The 16,808-nt window shown below is 41.4% G+C and overlaps 1 protein-coding gene across 1 annotated transcript in view; it reads left to right on the top strand.

The window, feature by feature from the left end:
* FIRRM (FIGNL1 interacting regulator of recombination and mitosis) overlaps positions 1 to 16,808 on the top strand; it is a 195,049-nt gene that overhangs the window by 127,462 nt on the left and 50,779 nt on the right. Inside the window, exons 13-14 of the mRNA XM_063426979.1 lie at positions 12,781 to 12,967; positions 13,219 to 13,301. Coding sequence (XP_063283049.1) covers positions 12,781 to 12,967; positions 13,219 to 13,301 — 270 coding nt within the window. The remainder of the gene's footprint in view (positions 1 to 12,780; positions 12,968 to 13,218; positions 13,302 to 16,808) is intronic.

Raw genomic sequence — 16,808 nt, 5'->3', positions numbered from 1 at the left:
TATCGTATTGTTTAGTATATGCTATTGCCTCTAGTTCCCCCATTTTGTTATATAGGCTCCTTGCATTAGTAAGCATACATTTAATATTATCATGAGTCATTTGTACTTTTTGTAAATTATCAATATTACATACCTCCTCTGTTCTGAGCTTCCCCCTCCCCTCATCTCCGCCCCTTTTGTTATGAGCTAAAGCCCATCTCATTTCTATCCTATCTCCATTTTCTAGATTGCTTTGACCCTCCCCCCTATTACTAGTTTAAAATCTCCTCCAACCTTCTAGCCATCCTACCCCCAGCACAGCAGACCCTCTTCCGTTTAGGTGCAATCCATCACGACTAAACAGGTTGTACCCAAGCGCAAAATCGTCCCAGTGCTCTAAAAACCCAAAACCCTCTTTCCTGCACCAAGACTTCAGCCACGCATTGACCTCTCTAATCTCCCGCTGCCTTTCTGCTGTAGCGCGCGGCACAGGTAATATTTCTGAAAATATTACCTTGGAGGTCCTTTTCTTTAGCTTACTTCCTAGATCCCTGAACTCACTCTTTAGAACCTTCCATTTTCCTCTGACTTTGTCATTGGTACCAATATGGACCATGACAGCTGGGTCATTCCCAGCCCCTTCCAATAATCCCTCCACTCTGTCGGCAACATGCCGGGCCAGAGCACCCGGGAGACAGCAAACTGTACGGTTGAGTCGATCAGAGTGGCAGATTACCCTATCTACTCTCTTAATAATAGAGTCCCCTACCACCACAACCTGTCTAGACTTCCTTACCCTCTCAACCCCACCCGTACTAGAAGGAACAGCTTCCTGCAGTACAGCTAATCCTGAGCTGATGCTCCCAACATCTTCACTCAAACGGGCAAATCTGTTAGGCTGCACTAGATCAGGACTAGCTAAACCTTTCCTCTTCCCTTCCCCCCTGCTTCCTCGCCCCACTGTCACCCAGCTACGTGCCTGTTCCCCATCTGTCTTATCTCCTCCCTCTCCACTACCTGTCCCCCCCCTAAACTCTGCTCAGTGAGCAGCAGACTCCTCTCAAGATTGTCAATCTCCCTCAGTGTTACAATTTGCCTCTCCAGATCTCTAATCTGAGCTTCCAGAAATGCCACTCGCTCACACCCACCACAGAGGTATGGACCCTGGACAGATTTATCCAGGCATGCATACATGCGGCATGATGTGCACTAAGTTAAACTCGCAATCTTGCTAGCACTCATCCCCAGTTACAAAAAACACAAGTGAGCAAAAACAATATTTACCCTATTGGTTTAAACTCCCTTGTAGTTTCAACTCCTGTTGTTTTAACTCCTACTTAAAAGAGACTACTTTAAATAGCCTACTTTCAAGCTCTGTGAGTCAGTAGTGGGTTTATATTGGCAATACAAATCCCACACAGGTGGAAATTAAGGGACACTCCCCCTAATTAGCTCAGCAGCAGCAGCACCAACAAGGAGGGGAATAGAAACAACAAGAGAGGGGAAAAAAAAGGAGGGAAAACGTTTTAAATAAAATCAGCAAGGAGAAAATATAGAAGAAGAAAAAAAAAAAGTGACAAAGTTTAAATATATCCAGCAAAGAAAAAAAAAATATAAATATGAAAAGGGGAAGAAAGTTAAAAAAAAAAAAAAAAAAAAATCAAAACAGCAAGGAGAAAAATAAATTAAAAAGGGTAAAAGTTAATAAAAATAAAATGCAAAACAAAAAATACAAAAAATTGAAACCTGCTTTTTTCCACTTGGTATTAACTAATACCAACCACAGTCCACCAGTTCTCCAACAAACTCCTTTTGTTTTAGCTCCTACTTAACCCCTTAAGACCGCAGGACGTTCTATGCCGTCCTTATTTTGGTGGCTCTAAACGCCGCAGGACGGCATAGAACGTCCTGCGATCTTTTGTACTTACCTGGTCGCCGGCGATCGCGGTATGGGGGACTTACCTGGGAGCCCAGGGAGTCCCCCTCTGTCCTCTTCGGCCCTCCAGGGCCATGTGATCGTGAGGTCCTTGCGAAGACCCCGCGATCACATGGACGGCATAGCCGTCCATGTCAATGCTAGCAGGGGTAGTGCCTGTAATGACAGGTACTCCCCCTGCTGTCTGAAAAAAAAAAAAATTTAAAACAGTGTAAAAATAAGATTATATATACTTGGATCATATATATATATATATATATTTATATATATATATTTATTATATATGATCTAAATATATATATATATATATACACATAAATATACAGACACTGTCTTTGTGTATTTTAATATTAATATATACATAATTATATATATTATCAAAATACACGTACAATGATATTGATTAAATATATATATCATTTTCATTATATATATTTATATATAATAAAAAATAAATATATAAATATGATTAAAAATAAAATTAAAAAATTAATAAAAATAGATAAAAAAATATATAAACATGCGTAATTTCGTTCTAACTGTATTTTAATATTAATATATATATATATTGATATCAAAATACATGTAGAACGAAATAATATATATATCTATATACATAAGTATATACGTATATATCACTATAAATATACCTATATATAAATAAAAATAATAAAAAAATTATACATACATATATATATATATATATATATATATATATATATAAAATTATAAATAAAGGGAGCACACTAGGACTTTTCAATAGTGGAAAAAAATGGTCTTTACTGTATTAAATCATAATACCAAATCTGTGTACAAAAAATCGACGTTTCGACCCTCCTGGGGTCTTTATCAAGATCACAGTGAAGCATACTCAATGTGGACAATATATACATATAAGTGTAGTGACGCTTACCAATCAGACGATCAGACAGCCGAAAAGCTGAAGAACCCGGAAGTGAGGAAACCACGTGAAAAGTGCTTCCATAATCGTGCATGTGACCTGGTTGCTAGGGCACCAGGCAAAACAACCTTTCTAATCCAGTGTAAAGGATCCGGTAGCCGGCGAGCCGGGGAGCCCGGAAGAAGCTACACCACGTGATCAACTATCACCTGACCTGCACAGACGTGCATGTGACCGGGTTGCATAGCAACCAATCAAACCGTGTAATTCTGCCTACCCCCGATAGAAACGGGGAGTAGGACATAAACAGTGATGTTGGAGGACATAGTCATACAAAGCATCAAGATGTCAGTGATCTGGCAGTGACATATAAGTGAAACGAAAAAACATCAGTGAACAGTGTGTAATAGATGTCAGAGCTAAAGCAATAAAAAAATGTATAAAAGACAGATCACATAAACATCTAGGGCGCAGTAAACTAAACTGCGAGCATGCATAACATAGATTAATCAGCAAATTATTTCTAAGTATACTTCAGTTAGTCCAGCCTATTGAAATAGTATAAGTTCTAAATATTATAGTGAGGCCAATTCAAAGAGAGGCCTCCAATGTTTTTATAAATGCTGGACTAATGCAAAGTAGACGAATCATTCATATAATGCATAGCATACTGATGTTTAGTAGAGGGAGAAGCATCAGATATCATTACAACTGCTAGGTGTGGGAGGGAAATAGTTTACCAACCAGTGTACAATACTGTAAATCTTATTGGGCCTGTGCCTCTATCAGGTATATATATATTTATCCTGTATCCAACGTGACGTATCAACTGGCTGTATCAACATCCCAGACCTATAGCGTAATGATGATCTATTTAAGCAACAAGAGGGTAAAACAACACATATGTACATGATGACCAGTGTTTCTGCTTGATGACACATATAATATATATCCTAAATAGGATCATTCATTGTAGTCTGTGTACCAAGACACCACAGTCATAAAGACTATTCACAAACCAGAGAAAATATATGTAGCTGAAAAATGTCTGAGACCTGTGGACATAAAAAGAATTATTCTAAAGGAACATTGAAAGGACCAGATGTTCATTTAGTCCTTTGGGGGTTACTGTCTTTAGTTCGTGGATCCAGTAGGCTTCACGCTGCAGTAGTAGCTTGGACCTGTCTCCTCCTCTTGGTGGGTTCGGAACATGGTCGATTGCTATAAACCGAAGAGTCGGTAGATAGTGTTGTGCTGATAGGAAGTGTTTGGCCACTGGTTTCTCTGTTCTCTGATCCCTAAAGGCAGTGGTTATCCCCGACCGATGTCCCCTAATTCCTGGAACATGTAGACCACAATCTACCGGATAGATTCAAAACCAGACCTGTATTTAGTTACAGAAGGAATCGTAACCTCAGGGATCTACTGGTGCAAAATGACCCTCGACAGTGCTATGCTTTATTACCGAAAATCCAGAAGAAGGGTAGCTTTAAATGCAGTGGCTGTGTTACTTGCAGCCACATGCTGACTGGAACCACATTTGCCCACCCTCATAGTGGAAAACGAATTCCGATTAACCATTACATCTCATGTAGGACCACACATGTGGTATACATGATTACATGCCCATGTGGATTATCCTACGTTGGGAAGACCGACATGACCTTAAGAGATCGAATTAGGGGACATCGGTCGGGGATAACCACTGCCTTTAGGGATCAGAGAACAGAGAAACCAGTGGCCAAACACTTCCTATCAGCACAACACTATCTACCGACTCTTCGGTTTATAGCAATCGACCATGTTCCGAACCCACCAAGAGGAGGAGACAGGTCCAAGCTACTACTGCAGCGTGAAGCCTACTGGATCCACGAACTAAAGACAGTAACCCCCAAAGGACTAAATGAACATCTGGTCCTTTCAATGTTCCTTTAGAATAATTCTTTTTATGTCCACAGGTCTCAGACATTTTTCAGCTACATATATTTTCTCTGGTTTGTGAATAGTCTTTATGACTGTGGTGTCTTGGTACACAGACTACAATGAATGATCCTATTTAGGATATATATTATATGTGTCATCAAGCAGAAACACTGGTCATCATGTACATATGTGTTGTTTTACCCTCTTGTTGCTTAAATAGATCATCATTACGCTATAGGTCTGGGATGTTGATACAGCCAGTTGATACGTCACGTTGGATACAGGATAAATATATATATACCTGATAGAGGCACAGGCCCAATAAGATTTACAGTATTGTACACTGGTTGGTAAACTATTTCCCTCCCACACCTAGCAGTTGTAATGATATCTGATGCTTCTCCCTCTACTAAACATCAGTATGCTATGCATTATATGAATGATTCGTCTACTTTGCATTAGTCCAGCATTTATAAAAACATTGGAGGCCTCTCTTTGAATTGGCCTCACTATAATATTTAGAACTTATACTATTTCAATAGGCTGGACTAACTGAAGTATACTTAGAAATAATTTGCTGATTAATCTATGTTATGCATGCTCGCAGTTTAGTTTACTGCGCCCTAGATGTTTATGTGATCTGTCTTTTATACATTTTTTTATTGCTTTAGCTCTGACATCTATTACACACTGTTAACTGATGTTTTTTCGTTTCACTTATATGTCACTGCCAGATCACTGACATCTTGATGCTTTGTATGACTATGTCCTCCAACATCACTGTTTATGTCCTACTCCCCGTTTCTATCGGGGGTAGGCAGAATTGCACGGTTTGATTGGTTGCTATGCAACCCGGTCACATGCACGTCTGTGCAGGTCAGGTGATAGTTGATCACGTGGTGTAGCTTCTTCCGGGCTCCCCGGCTCGCCGGCTACCGGATCCTTTACACTGGATTAGAAAGGTTGTTTTGCCTGGTGCCCTAGCAACCAGGTCACATGCACGATTATGGAAGCACTTTTCACGTGGTTTCCTCACTTCCGGGTTCTTCAGCTTTTCGGCTGTCTGATCGTCTGATTGGTAAGCGTCACTACACTTATATGTATATATTGTCCACATTGAGTATGCTTCACTGTGATCTTGATAAAGACCCCAGGAGGGTCGAAACGTCGATTTTTTGTACACAGATTTGGTATTATGATTTAATACAGTAAAGACCATTTTTTCCACTATTGAAAAGTCCTAGTGTGCTCCCTTTATTTATAATTATATATACTGGTACGCGGGATTGCACCTAGGCAGTTTTGATTTTTGCTTAGAGAAATTCAGGAGGAGTGCCTTGCTTATCCATTTTTTGTCTATATATATATATATATATATATATATATATATATATATATATATATATATATATATATATATATATATATATATATATATATACACACATACATATATAATAATTCTACGTATATGACAACCCAGGCCGAAAGTTCAGGGAATTACATTTTGCACTATATTTAACCCTATAACTTTCCAAGACACCATAAAACCTGTACATGGGGGGTACTGTTTTACTCGGAAGACTTCGCTGAACACAAATATTAGTGTTTCAAAACAGTAAATATATTACAACGACGATATCGTCAGTGACAGTGACATTTTTTGCATTTTTCACACACAAATGGCACTTACACTGACGATATACCTTTTTTGATACATTTTACTGTTTTGAAACACTAATATTTGTGTTCAGCGAAGTCTCCCGAGTATAACAGTACCCCTCATGTACAGGTTTTATGGTGTTTTCAAAAGTTACAGAGTCAAATATAAGGTTTGCGTTTCAGTTTTTTCACATTAAAATTCGCCAGGTTGCCTTTGAGACCGTGTGGTAGCCCAGGAATGAAAATTATCCCCATGATGGCATACCATTTGCAATAGTAGACAACCCAGGGTATTGCAAATAGGGGTATGTTCCGTTTTTTTTTAGTAGCCACTTAGTCACAAACACTGTCCAAAATTTGCATTTAAATTAGTTTTTTGCATTTTCAAATACTAACACTAACTTTCGCCAGTGTTTGTGACCAAGTGGCTACTAAAAAAGACTGGACATACTCCATTTGCAATACCTTGGGTTTTCTACTTTTGCAAATGGTATGCCATCATGGGGGTAATTCTTATTCCTGGGCTACCATATGGTCTCAAAGGCAACATAATCAATCTGGCGAATTTCAATGTGAAAAAAACATATGTAACACACTATATTTGACCCTGTAACTTCCCAAAACACCATAAAACCTGTACATAGGGGGTACTGTTTTACACGTGAGACATCGCTGAATAAAAATGTGTATTGTATTGCAGTAAAAGCAAACAGTATTTTGACATTCACAGTTAAAATGTCATGTAGAACTAAAACAATTTAAAAAATTCTTATTTTCTCCCTTTTTTTTATATTTTTTTCATATTAAATTATGTTCCATTCCTAAATATTTGATGTTAAACGAATGCCCTGTTTCCCCTGAATAAATTCATATATAATAAGTGTGGGTGCATTTAATATGAAAGAGGTGAATTACGGTTGGACAGACATATAGCGCAAATGCCAGGTTTTGTTTACGTTTTTTTTTGGATCACAACTTGTACGTTTGGCTGCGGTCTTAAGGGGTTAAAAGAGACTACTTTCAATAGCCTACTTTCAAGATAACTCCACCCTACACAAACACACTGCATTCACTATACACACTATACGAACACACACTGCATTCACTAATCAAATACTCTCACTGCATCCACTACACACACATACATTTTTGAAAACCTAAAAAATTCTGACTGGCATGTGTATTTTGTGCATTTACCTTAATAAAAAAAGATTTGTAAAAAAGAAATAATAAACATGTTCAGTAAACCGTAGATTTGTGTAGAAATTGTTTATTTTTTTTCAAAGGGTTAAATGTACAGAGTATCTGTAAATTATCGACTATCTGCCTAAAAGTTCAAAGATTATCGGTATCGGCTCTAAAAATTCAATATCGATTGATCCCTAGATGTTTTAAAACTACAGCTTCCATGATGCTTTGTCATTCTAAAGCAGTTGTTACCAATCTATTGTATGCATACACCCAGGGGTACAATCCAGTGCCCCCGGCGGTAAGCGAAAATAAATCGATAATGGCGACTGTCACTGGTGCAGCCGTATGGGCTGCGAACCACGGGTCCGTCGGGTGGCCCATGCACTCAGGGCTCCCCGACAGACATCTACCATAAGGGTCGCGGTTGTGCGCTGCACGCTTTAGGGCGACCGGGCACCTTCTAAACTGCAGAAATAGCTGTGAGGAAGTGACAAGTGGTGTCCCTCAGGGGTCTGTTCTGGGACCCCTTCTTTTTAGTCTTGAAGACAGCATTGAAAGTCATGTTTCAGTGTTTGCAGATGACACAAAACGCTGTAAAATAATACAATGTGAGCAAGATATTACTTTGCTGCAGAGGGATTTGGATAGATTGGGGGACTGGGCACTCAAATGGCAGATGAAATGTTGAAATATGCAAAGTTATGCCCTTCGGCGTAAAGAATACACAAGCAATGTATACCCTTAATGGAAGCGAATTAGGGATAACAACACACGAAAAGGACTTGGGAATTGTTATAGACCACAAACTATGCAACAATATGCAATGTCAATCAGCAGTGGCCAAGGCCAGTAAGGTATGGTCATGCATGAAAAAGGGCATTCATTCTCGGGACGAGAATATCATTTTGCCGTTTTATAAATCACTGGTAAGACCACAGATTGAATATGCTGTGCAATTTTGGGCACCTGTTCTAAAGAAGGATATTACGGCACTAGAAAAAGTGCAGAGGCGGGCTACAAATTAATAAAAGGAAGGGAACATATCCGCTATGAAGAAAGGTTAACAAATTTAAACCTATTTAGTTTAGAAAAACGTCACCTGAGAGGGGATATGATAACATTATACAAATATATTCGGGGCCAATACAAACCATTGTGTGGAAATCTATTCACAAACCGGACTTTACATAGGACACGAGGTCATGCGTTTTGACTGGAAGGAAGAAGATTTCATCTAAGGCAAAGGAAAGGATGCATACTTGCAAAAACAGAATATTCAAGGATATCATCTTTCAATGTAGGGTAATAACTGCTTGATCCAAGGATAAATCTGACTGCCATTCTGGGGTCAAGAAGGATTTTTTTTTCCTAGTTTGTTGCAAAATTGTGCTTCAAACTCGTTTTTTTTGCCTTTTTTTGGATCAACAGCAAAAATCAAATGTGAGGAAGGCTGAAGTTGATGGACGCAAGTCTCTTTTCAGCTATGTAACTATGTAAGACTGAGCCGCACGAGAGGAGGGGAGGACAGTGCGACACCAGAAGGGGAGGCCGGAACAGGAGAGCAAGCCCCCCACTCCCACCAGCCACAGCCAGCAAAAAACACCCTCCAGCAGGTAAAAAGTAAGAAACTGGAGGGTGGCTAAAATTGTACCCTGGGGGGGCGGAGCCTGACTGCTGAACTGGATGGTCGCAGGCTGCCCGAGCTCCGGGCCCAAGACCTATAAAACGATCAATTAACAAGCCAAAAACGACAAAGTACCGCTTCATACTCCTGCTAGACACCCGTGAGCGACCCAGGAACATGTTGCCTGAGGCGGTTCTGCCGGTAACCAGCGGTTCCAGGACAATGCAGCCATGCGGCCTGTTGGAGACCGAGGCGGGGAGAGACGGCCGCTCTTCCTGCACTAAGGTTGACTACGGAGACCAAAAGTGCTCCCACCCCCCCCCCCCTATGGACCGGCGGGGGTCATCCTGGTCCCCCCCAAAGCGCAGACATACCCGACCAGCATCCACTGGAGAGGCTCTGCAGAATTGGAATCCCACGTGGCGAGAGCCAAGATGGCCGCCGAACCGAGACCCAGCTTCACCCAAACTCCCAGGAAGGGAGCCACACAAGACCGCATCGCACAAGCCTTCGACACGTTCTGGGCAAGATACCGGGAACTGACCCAGCGAGGTGCAACGCGGTTTACCACAGCAAAAATAACCCAAGACAACACACAGCCAGTCGCAGACCCAAGCTGGCCTACAGTCAAGCAACCCACGAGGTGTCCGAAGAGAAAACAGACTAAACAAACTGCCACGCTGCCTAAGATAAGAAGACGAAAATCAATTACCCGCATTCAGCACAAGGCAACCCGAGACTCCTACGGACCGTGGAGGAAGAAGACCCCGACCCCATCGGAGGCTCAAACTCACAGTATCCAGCGACGGACCCCCAAGCAGACGGAAAAGAGGATAGAAGACGCCGCAAGACACAGAGACTGTGGCCGCTATACCCCACTGCAGCCTAGCACGGAAAGGGGAACCCGGAGGGCCTCCAGACGGGCTAGCAATATACCATTGGTGGGAGTCGGCTGATCGGGTCACTCCTCTCAGGCCACTACTAACCTATATATAGGTTCACATATCTCTCCGTTGAGGACTGGTAGTCATCCTGTGACATTCTGCGTTATTCACATAATAACTGGGACTTATTGGCTGTGGGACCCGCATGGGAAGAGGTTGAATCGCATAAAACAGCCTGGATACATGTGGGGTATAACGTTGTGCAAGTGTCATTTAACCATATAATTTTTCTTTGTATATCCTATAATGTGCCCTAGCCTCAGCTTAATGCCCATAACGTTTAAGCGTACTATATTAGCGTATGATTAACCACTGAAGCCCCATAGCCTGGCAACCACAGGTCATAACATGCTTATGGTACTTTACTGTAGTCTCGTAGCTCTTAATTTTATTCATCTTAATTTTCCTTACTTTGATGCATTCCTAATAATATGCTACTTAGCAGTTCGGCTACGCGAGCTATACTTACTCTGTTAGCCAATCAGACTTAACGTTGTGTCTAACTTTATTTTAGTGCAGGAGATCGTTTGAAACAATGGAAGTTACACACTGCCCTCCTCTTCTTGTTTAGTTCTGGGTAGACATAAAACGTTAACTGCTTGTAAAATGTAATGCTATTGTCACTAACCTTATAAACAACTTACATCTAAATTGAGTAAAACTAGAGGGCTGGTGATTATATTGACTCCAATCCACTACACTATACTACTGAAAGGTCTGTAGGTTTATAATGATCTAAAATTTTTAAAGCATTTAGTATTCTACATCTTATATAGTTACATTGTTTAAATACTCAGCTAATGTCTTGTATAGCGGTAAGACCTACTCAGATGGCAACCACCCTTCCTATAAACGGGATCTTGATAGATCATAAGCATTGCCTAGTTTACTGTACAAGAGTGCAGCCTTATATGTCGCGTGGTGACCAGTCTTCAGCTGTTGCCCACTGGGAGTTCTCACTTGTTTTGTCTGCTCTTACTCTTACAATATAGCTGCCTAAGCTAGTTAAATTTATAAGAAATGTGCGAATTCCCGTTCTCTTCTTGCATAGGCGAACAAGCGAGATCTATCACTAATAAGCCAACTTTTAGAATACTATTGTCTGTACGTTCTCTGCACGAGCCATGTTTCTTCTCTTTTGTCCCTCCTCTACCTATTTCTACATGGCATGTGCATTATGATAACAATACTGAAAGCTAAACGTAAACCTAAACGATTGCAATACTATAAAAATTATAAAAATGTGCCTGTATAACGTATGCCATGATTTGTACAATCAATGGTTACCTATTTTACTGGATGTCGCTGTTGTGGCACATACCGGCTGTAAAATTGTACCCTGTATGCGTGTTTTGGGTGTCTGTGTATCTGCATGTATGGCAATGTTTGTATCTGTGTGTGTGTATGTGTGTCAGTGTCTGTACAACTGTATGTTTGTCAGTGTTTGCATCTGTGTGCCTGTATATCTGTATGTGTGGCAGGGTGTGTTTCTGTGTATATTTATGCATGTCTGTGTATGTATCAGTATGTCTGTGTATCTGCATGTGTGCCATTAGTGTAAGTATCTTTGTGTCAGTCTGTGTATCTCTATGTGAAACAGTGATTGTATTTGTTTATATGCACTTATCTGCATGTGTGGCAATGTTTGTATGTGTTAGTATGCTTACCTGTGTGTCTGTATCTGTGTCAGTGTTTGCATCAGTGTGTCTGTGTATCTGCATGTATGGCAGTGTTTGTATTCATGTGCCTGTATATCTGTATGTGTGGCAGGGTATGTGTCTGAATCTAAATGCGTGTCAGTGCATGTATCAGTATGTATTTGTATCTGTATGTGTGGCAGTGATTGTATCTGTGCATATGTATGTGTGTCTGTATCCGTGTGTCTGCTTGTGTGGCAATTTTTGTATGTGTCTGTACATCTGTATGTGTCAGTGTTTGTATCTGTGTGACTGTACATCTGTGTGTGCATCTGTATGTTTCACTGTGTATTCCTGTATGTATGAGTGTGTGTATCTGAATGTATGTTAGTGTTTGTATGTGTATGTGTCTAAGTATATATATATATATATATATATATATATATATATATATATTTCACATTCATACACTTACTTGGGGCAGAAGAGAAGCTTGGATAGCCTGGGTCAGAGGAAGAGCAGGGAGAGCCTGGGGAAGTGAAAAGGGGGAGATTGGGCAGATAGAAACATATACATTTGAAATAACAGCAACTATAATAATTACAAACATTTTGCTAATATGAGGGGTGCAATTTATGGAAATAGGCTGCCAAGAAGTCCTCAAGTGAACAAAGGTTGGGAACCACTGTTGTAAAGGAATGCAGTTGTAATTCTACAACTATTACAGGACATGACATACAGGATTCTAAACACTATTTGGTCACCATTTACGAAGCTGGTTGATAGTTTGGCAGAAATGTCTTGCAATGTGCCTGGTGAAAACAGTAAAGAAAAGGAATTTAAATTATATTTCTGCAGTTTCTATTAAATGCACCCTTTGGTTAGTAAATTATATGTATTAAAAATGCTAATAGTGCCTATAGTGTTCATTTAAAGAATACTAAATTTGATTCGCTCTATTTTCTTTTTCTTTTCTTTTTTAGGATGTCTGTATTTCGAGCTCTATTCAAGAGCTTCACATTATGCTCTCCAGAAGTTGCCATGCCTCTTGTTATGCAGGATGTTGTATTAAAGGGCCAGCAGCCGTCGAACATCACCTTCTATCAGTATGTGTGTGTTCATCTGTGTGCATTCATCATATCGTTACCCCCTACGTGTTTCTCTGAACTGGTGAGTTCGATGTGCCTGGAATACATTTGTTATAAATGTCTTGGGATTTTATTGACAATGGTTTTGCCTTCCCCTCATTTCCCTCTGTTAATATTTTTCTTTGTTACCTTTAGAAACCCTTGCAATTTAATTTGATTTTTGACTCCTTCAAGGATTAGTTTATGATAAAATTATTTTGTTTTTGGTCCCTAAGGGGTTAAGGGTTGTGGGTTTGTCAGGTTATTTGATTAGCATTGTAAACTTATTTTCAGGAAGTCGCTCTGTTGGATGCTGTCCTTAGTCCCAGTATGATGTCATCACTGCTTGCAATGGATTCTTGGTGTTTCCTGGCCAGGTAAGAGCCTGTGCAGTTCAATAATCATTTATAACTTATAATCCTAAGCATCATTAAAAAAAAAAAAAAAAAATATATATATATATATATATATATATATATATTTGTGCTCGGAATTTAATATGTAATGGATAGTGTCAGAGATAAAAGTTTGTTGTGGTGTGCCGAAACCAACGTCCGAGTGGGCCTGTAAATAAAAGAGGGCAAAGAGAAGTTGGAAAAAAAAACACTTTATTGCATTCGATTACATAACTAAGTTCCTGAAGGCTTGGCGAAGTTCTCTTTCTGGTCGTGGAATATACGTGTTGTAAATGGAGGACTTCCAGTGGCCCAGTCTCTTTATGATGTGGACCGGGCTGTTAGTACTAGAAGCTGCTGAAGCGGCTCCTATACGGAAGGAATGCCCGGAGAATGAAGTTGGGTTGTAACCCAACTTTTCCAGTAAGTTTCTTACATGCGTAGTAAATTTTGCTGTGGTGAGTGGGTGTCCTTGTAGTTGTAATAGCGGTGAGTCTGGTAGGTGTGTGCTATAAGCTGACCGTAATGTGTCCAGTGTCTTGACTGGACACCAAGCATTGTCTGTTGGAAAGAGAGGATTGATGGTGGGGTGTAGGGACTGATTTGTTTTGGTAGATGGGATTGTGAGAATGTAATAGTCATCTATTTTTGTGAGTTGTGAGGTTTTTAGACTGTGAGTGGTATCCCCTTGACAAACGACAGTAAATTCCCCAGGTCTTAGGAACCCATAAAAAGCCAAATAGATTGCAGATTTGATCACCAGGTTAGTGTTGGGATCAAACGGGGATTCGTCGAGGAGGTTGCTTAGTAATCTAAAGATAGGCCCATCTATAGGTAGTCTGGTGGTGATAGATGGAACTGACACTTTAGAGATCCCCTTTAAGATTTTCTTTATGGGATATGATGATAAAAAGGGGGTGTTGTTAGGGAAATTTGTGAGGCTATGGTGCTGCACCCCCGTGAGGTATAATTTAATGGTGTTGTGTGAAAGTTTTAAATGTAAATGGCAAAAGGAGGCAAAAGCCACCATGGTTTGGTTTGAGAAATCACCTTGTAATCCGAATTCAGCAGTGAATTTATTGAAAATGTTAAGTGCCCTAGTGTAGGTGATTGCAGTGCTTGGTGATAGTGCTTGGTGTGTGAGTGTCCTGGCGTGGTGCATAAGTGTGTTTAGTCCAAGATTAGTTCGTGAAAATTCGGTGTTCTGGATGGTTGATGGTGGGCTGACGGGAGTGCCTGGAAAAACACCTGAAATTGAGATCGAGATAAAGCGTCAGCAGCCGTGTTGTGAATACCCGGGATGTGAAGGCAAATTAGGTGGAACTGGACGGTTGCTGCCAACCAGGTCAGCTTGCGAATCAGCCGCATGATGGTAAGAGAGGATGAGCGCCCTTTATTGATGATATCGCAAGCTGACGAGCTGTCGGAATAACACTTTACTGCCTTGCCGGACCAGAGGTGACCCCAAGTGTGTGCGGCTGCCACAATGGGGTAAATCTCAAACAGAGCTGAAGTTTCTCTAAACCCCGGCAAGGCATCTGTCTCAGCTGGCCAGTGACCCCTAAACCAGTGATTACCAAATATAGCTGCAAACCCCGTGTTGGCTGCAGCGTCAGTGTAAATGCAGGGAGAGGAGTCTGAGAGGGGAGGGATAAACATAGAGATACCAAAGGGATAAAAACTGCCCCCACATGAGTAGGTCAGCTTTGGCGTGCTGGTCCAACGCAATTGGGCAGTCGTCCGGTACCCCGTGAAGCAGGCAAAGGAGCCTGGGCACGAAAGATCTGCCCTGCGGAACGATGCGCATCGCGAAATTCAGGGACCCCAATAGGGACTGAAGTTCTTTCCTGGTGCATACATCGCTCCGCAGGAACATGTCTATTTCCCCTCTCAGGCGGACGAGTTTTTCAGTGGGAAGGCTGGCGCGGAAGGTAGCAGAATCTAGCTCTATGCCCAGAAAAGTGAGTTTAGTGGTGGGGCCAATTGTTTTGGCGGGAGACAAAGGTACCCCGAGGGTGCAGAGGTGCTGAGGATATCGGTGGGTGTGCGTGTGCTTGGTTCTATGATGAGGAAGTCATCCAAGTAGTGTATGACTGTGTGACACCTAATAATGTTCAGAAGCAGCCAGCATAGCGTTTCCGCGAAAATATCAACGAGTTTGGGGCTGCTTCTGGAACCGAAAGTGAGACCTGTGGAAAAATAGTACCTGTTTCGCCATTTAACACCGTGCAAGTGCCAAAGTGATGGGTGCATGGGCAGCCGTTTGAAAGCGTTGGTAATGTCTGTTTTGCTAAGCCAAGCGTTGCTGCCAATTGACATGATGGATTGTATGGCGTCGTCTATTTTTTTTTTTTTTTTTTTAATTCTTTATTTATTCCAGTGCAAGACATCACAAGCAATACATGCACAGTAATACAGAAATTCCAAACATAAAGCAAGTATATTGATACCGTTACATGAAATACCAACAAGAGGAGTGAACTAGCATGAATTTCCAGGTCACCCTGTCTCGTATCCCCATAAGCATGCCCAACTCCCGTTCACCACAGAAATCAAAAACCCCACAGGAGCTTGGATGTTCCGCCTGGCATTTTTGTTATTATATAAAACAGTAATCGGTTAACCGATGAATAAGGTCGGCCGCACCTCCATCGCAAATTTGAGGAAAGAAGCATCTCGATAGAGTTTAGCACCCCAGCGTACTACCTTTCCTGTAGCATTAGCGTCACTCAAAAATAGTTCCGCTACGTGCGGCTCAGCCGTAAGAAGAAAGATTAAGAGACAGGAGATAAGAGAAAGATGAAAGGTAGAGCCCGAGAGGTCGGGGCCTTAGAGAATGGGATAGAGAGAGAAGGAGGAGGGGGGGTATCCGAGGAGTGAAGCCCCGCACGAAGTCTCGTGTGAGGGGTATGATGCCCGCTCACCACTATCTCATACAGGATTAATTAGTTCTTCTCCCTGTAGGTCGTATCTAGTCCGCCTAAAAAAACGCCTAACACAGAGGTCCCCTAGTAACATCTAGACGCCCCAATCAGTCCCTACCGTCTTAATCGCTGACAGTGCAATCTATCCAGGGGCCCCAAAGTTTGTCAAATTTCTTCGTTGTCCCCCTCACCCGAGCCGTCAACTTGTCCATCAGAAAGGTGTCTTTTATTTTTTGTATCACCGTCGCTATCGTAGGGGTCTCCCCCTGTAGCCATACCTGCGCCAGAGCTCTCCTAGCCGACAGATTTATCTTTTGGACAAGGGCCTGTTCCATTTTCGTCCAACCATCCATGGATCTAGACAGTAGGAACACCCACGGGTCTAGCCTCACCTCCCTGCCTAAAATTTCCCTCAGTAAAGCAGCTACTCGTTTCCAATAGACTTGCGCCTCCAGGCACTCCCACCACATGTGGATATACGTGCCCTTGTGACCGCAACCTCTCCAACAGAGGTCCGTCGGGTTTTTGCCCATCCGGTGTAGCGTCACTGGGGTAGTGTACCACC

The sequence above is a fragment of the Pelobates fuscus genome, chromosome 7 (genome assembly GCF_036172605.1).
Source record: "Pelobates fuscus isolate aPelFus1 chromosome 7, aPelFus1.pri, whole genome shotgun sequence".
NCBI lineage: Eukaryota > Metazoa > Chordata > Amphibia > Anura > Pelobatidae > Pelobates > Pelobates fuscus.
Note: the sequence above shows the minus strand (reverse complement) of the source record. Positions and strands in the feature narration are given on the sequence as shown.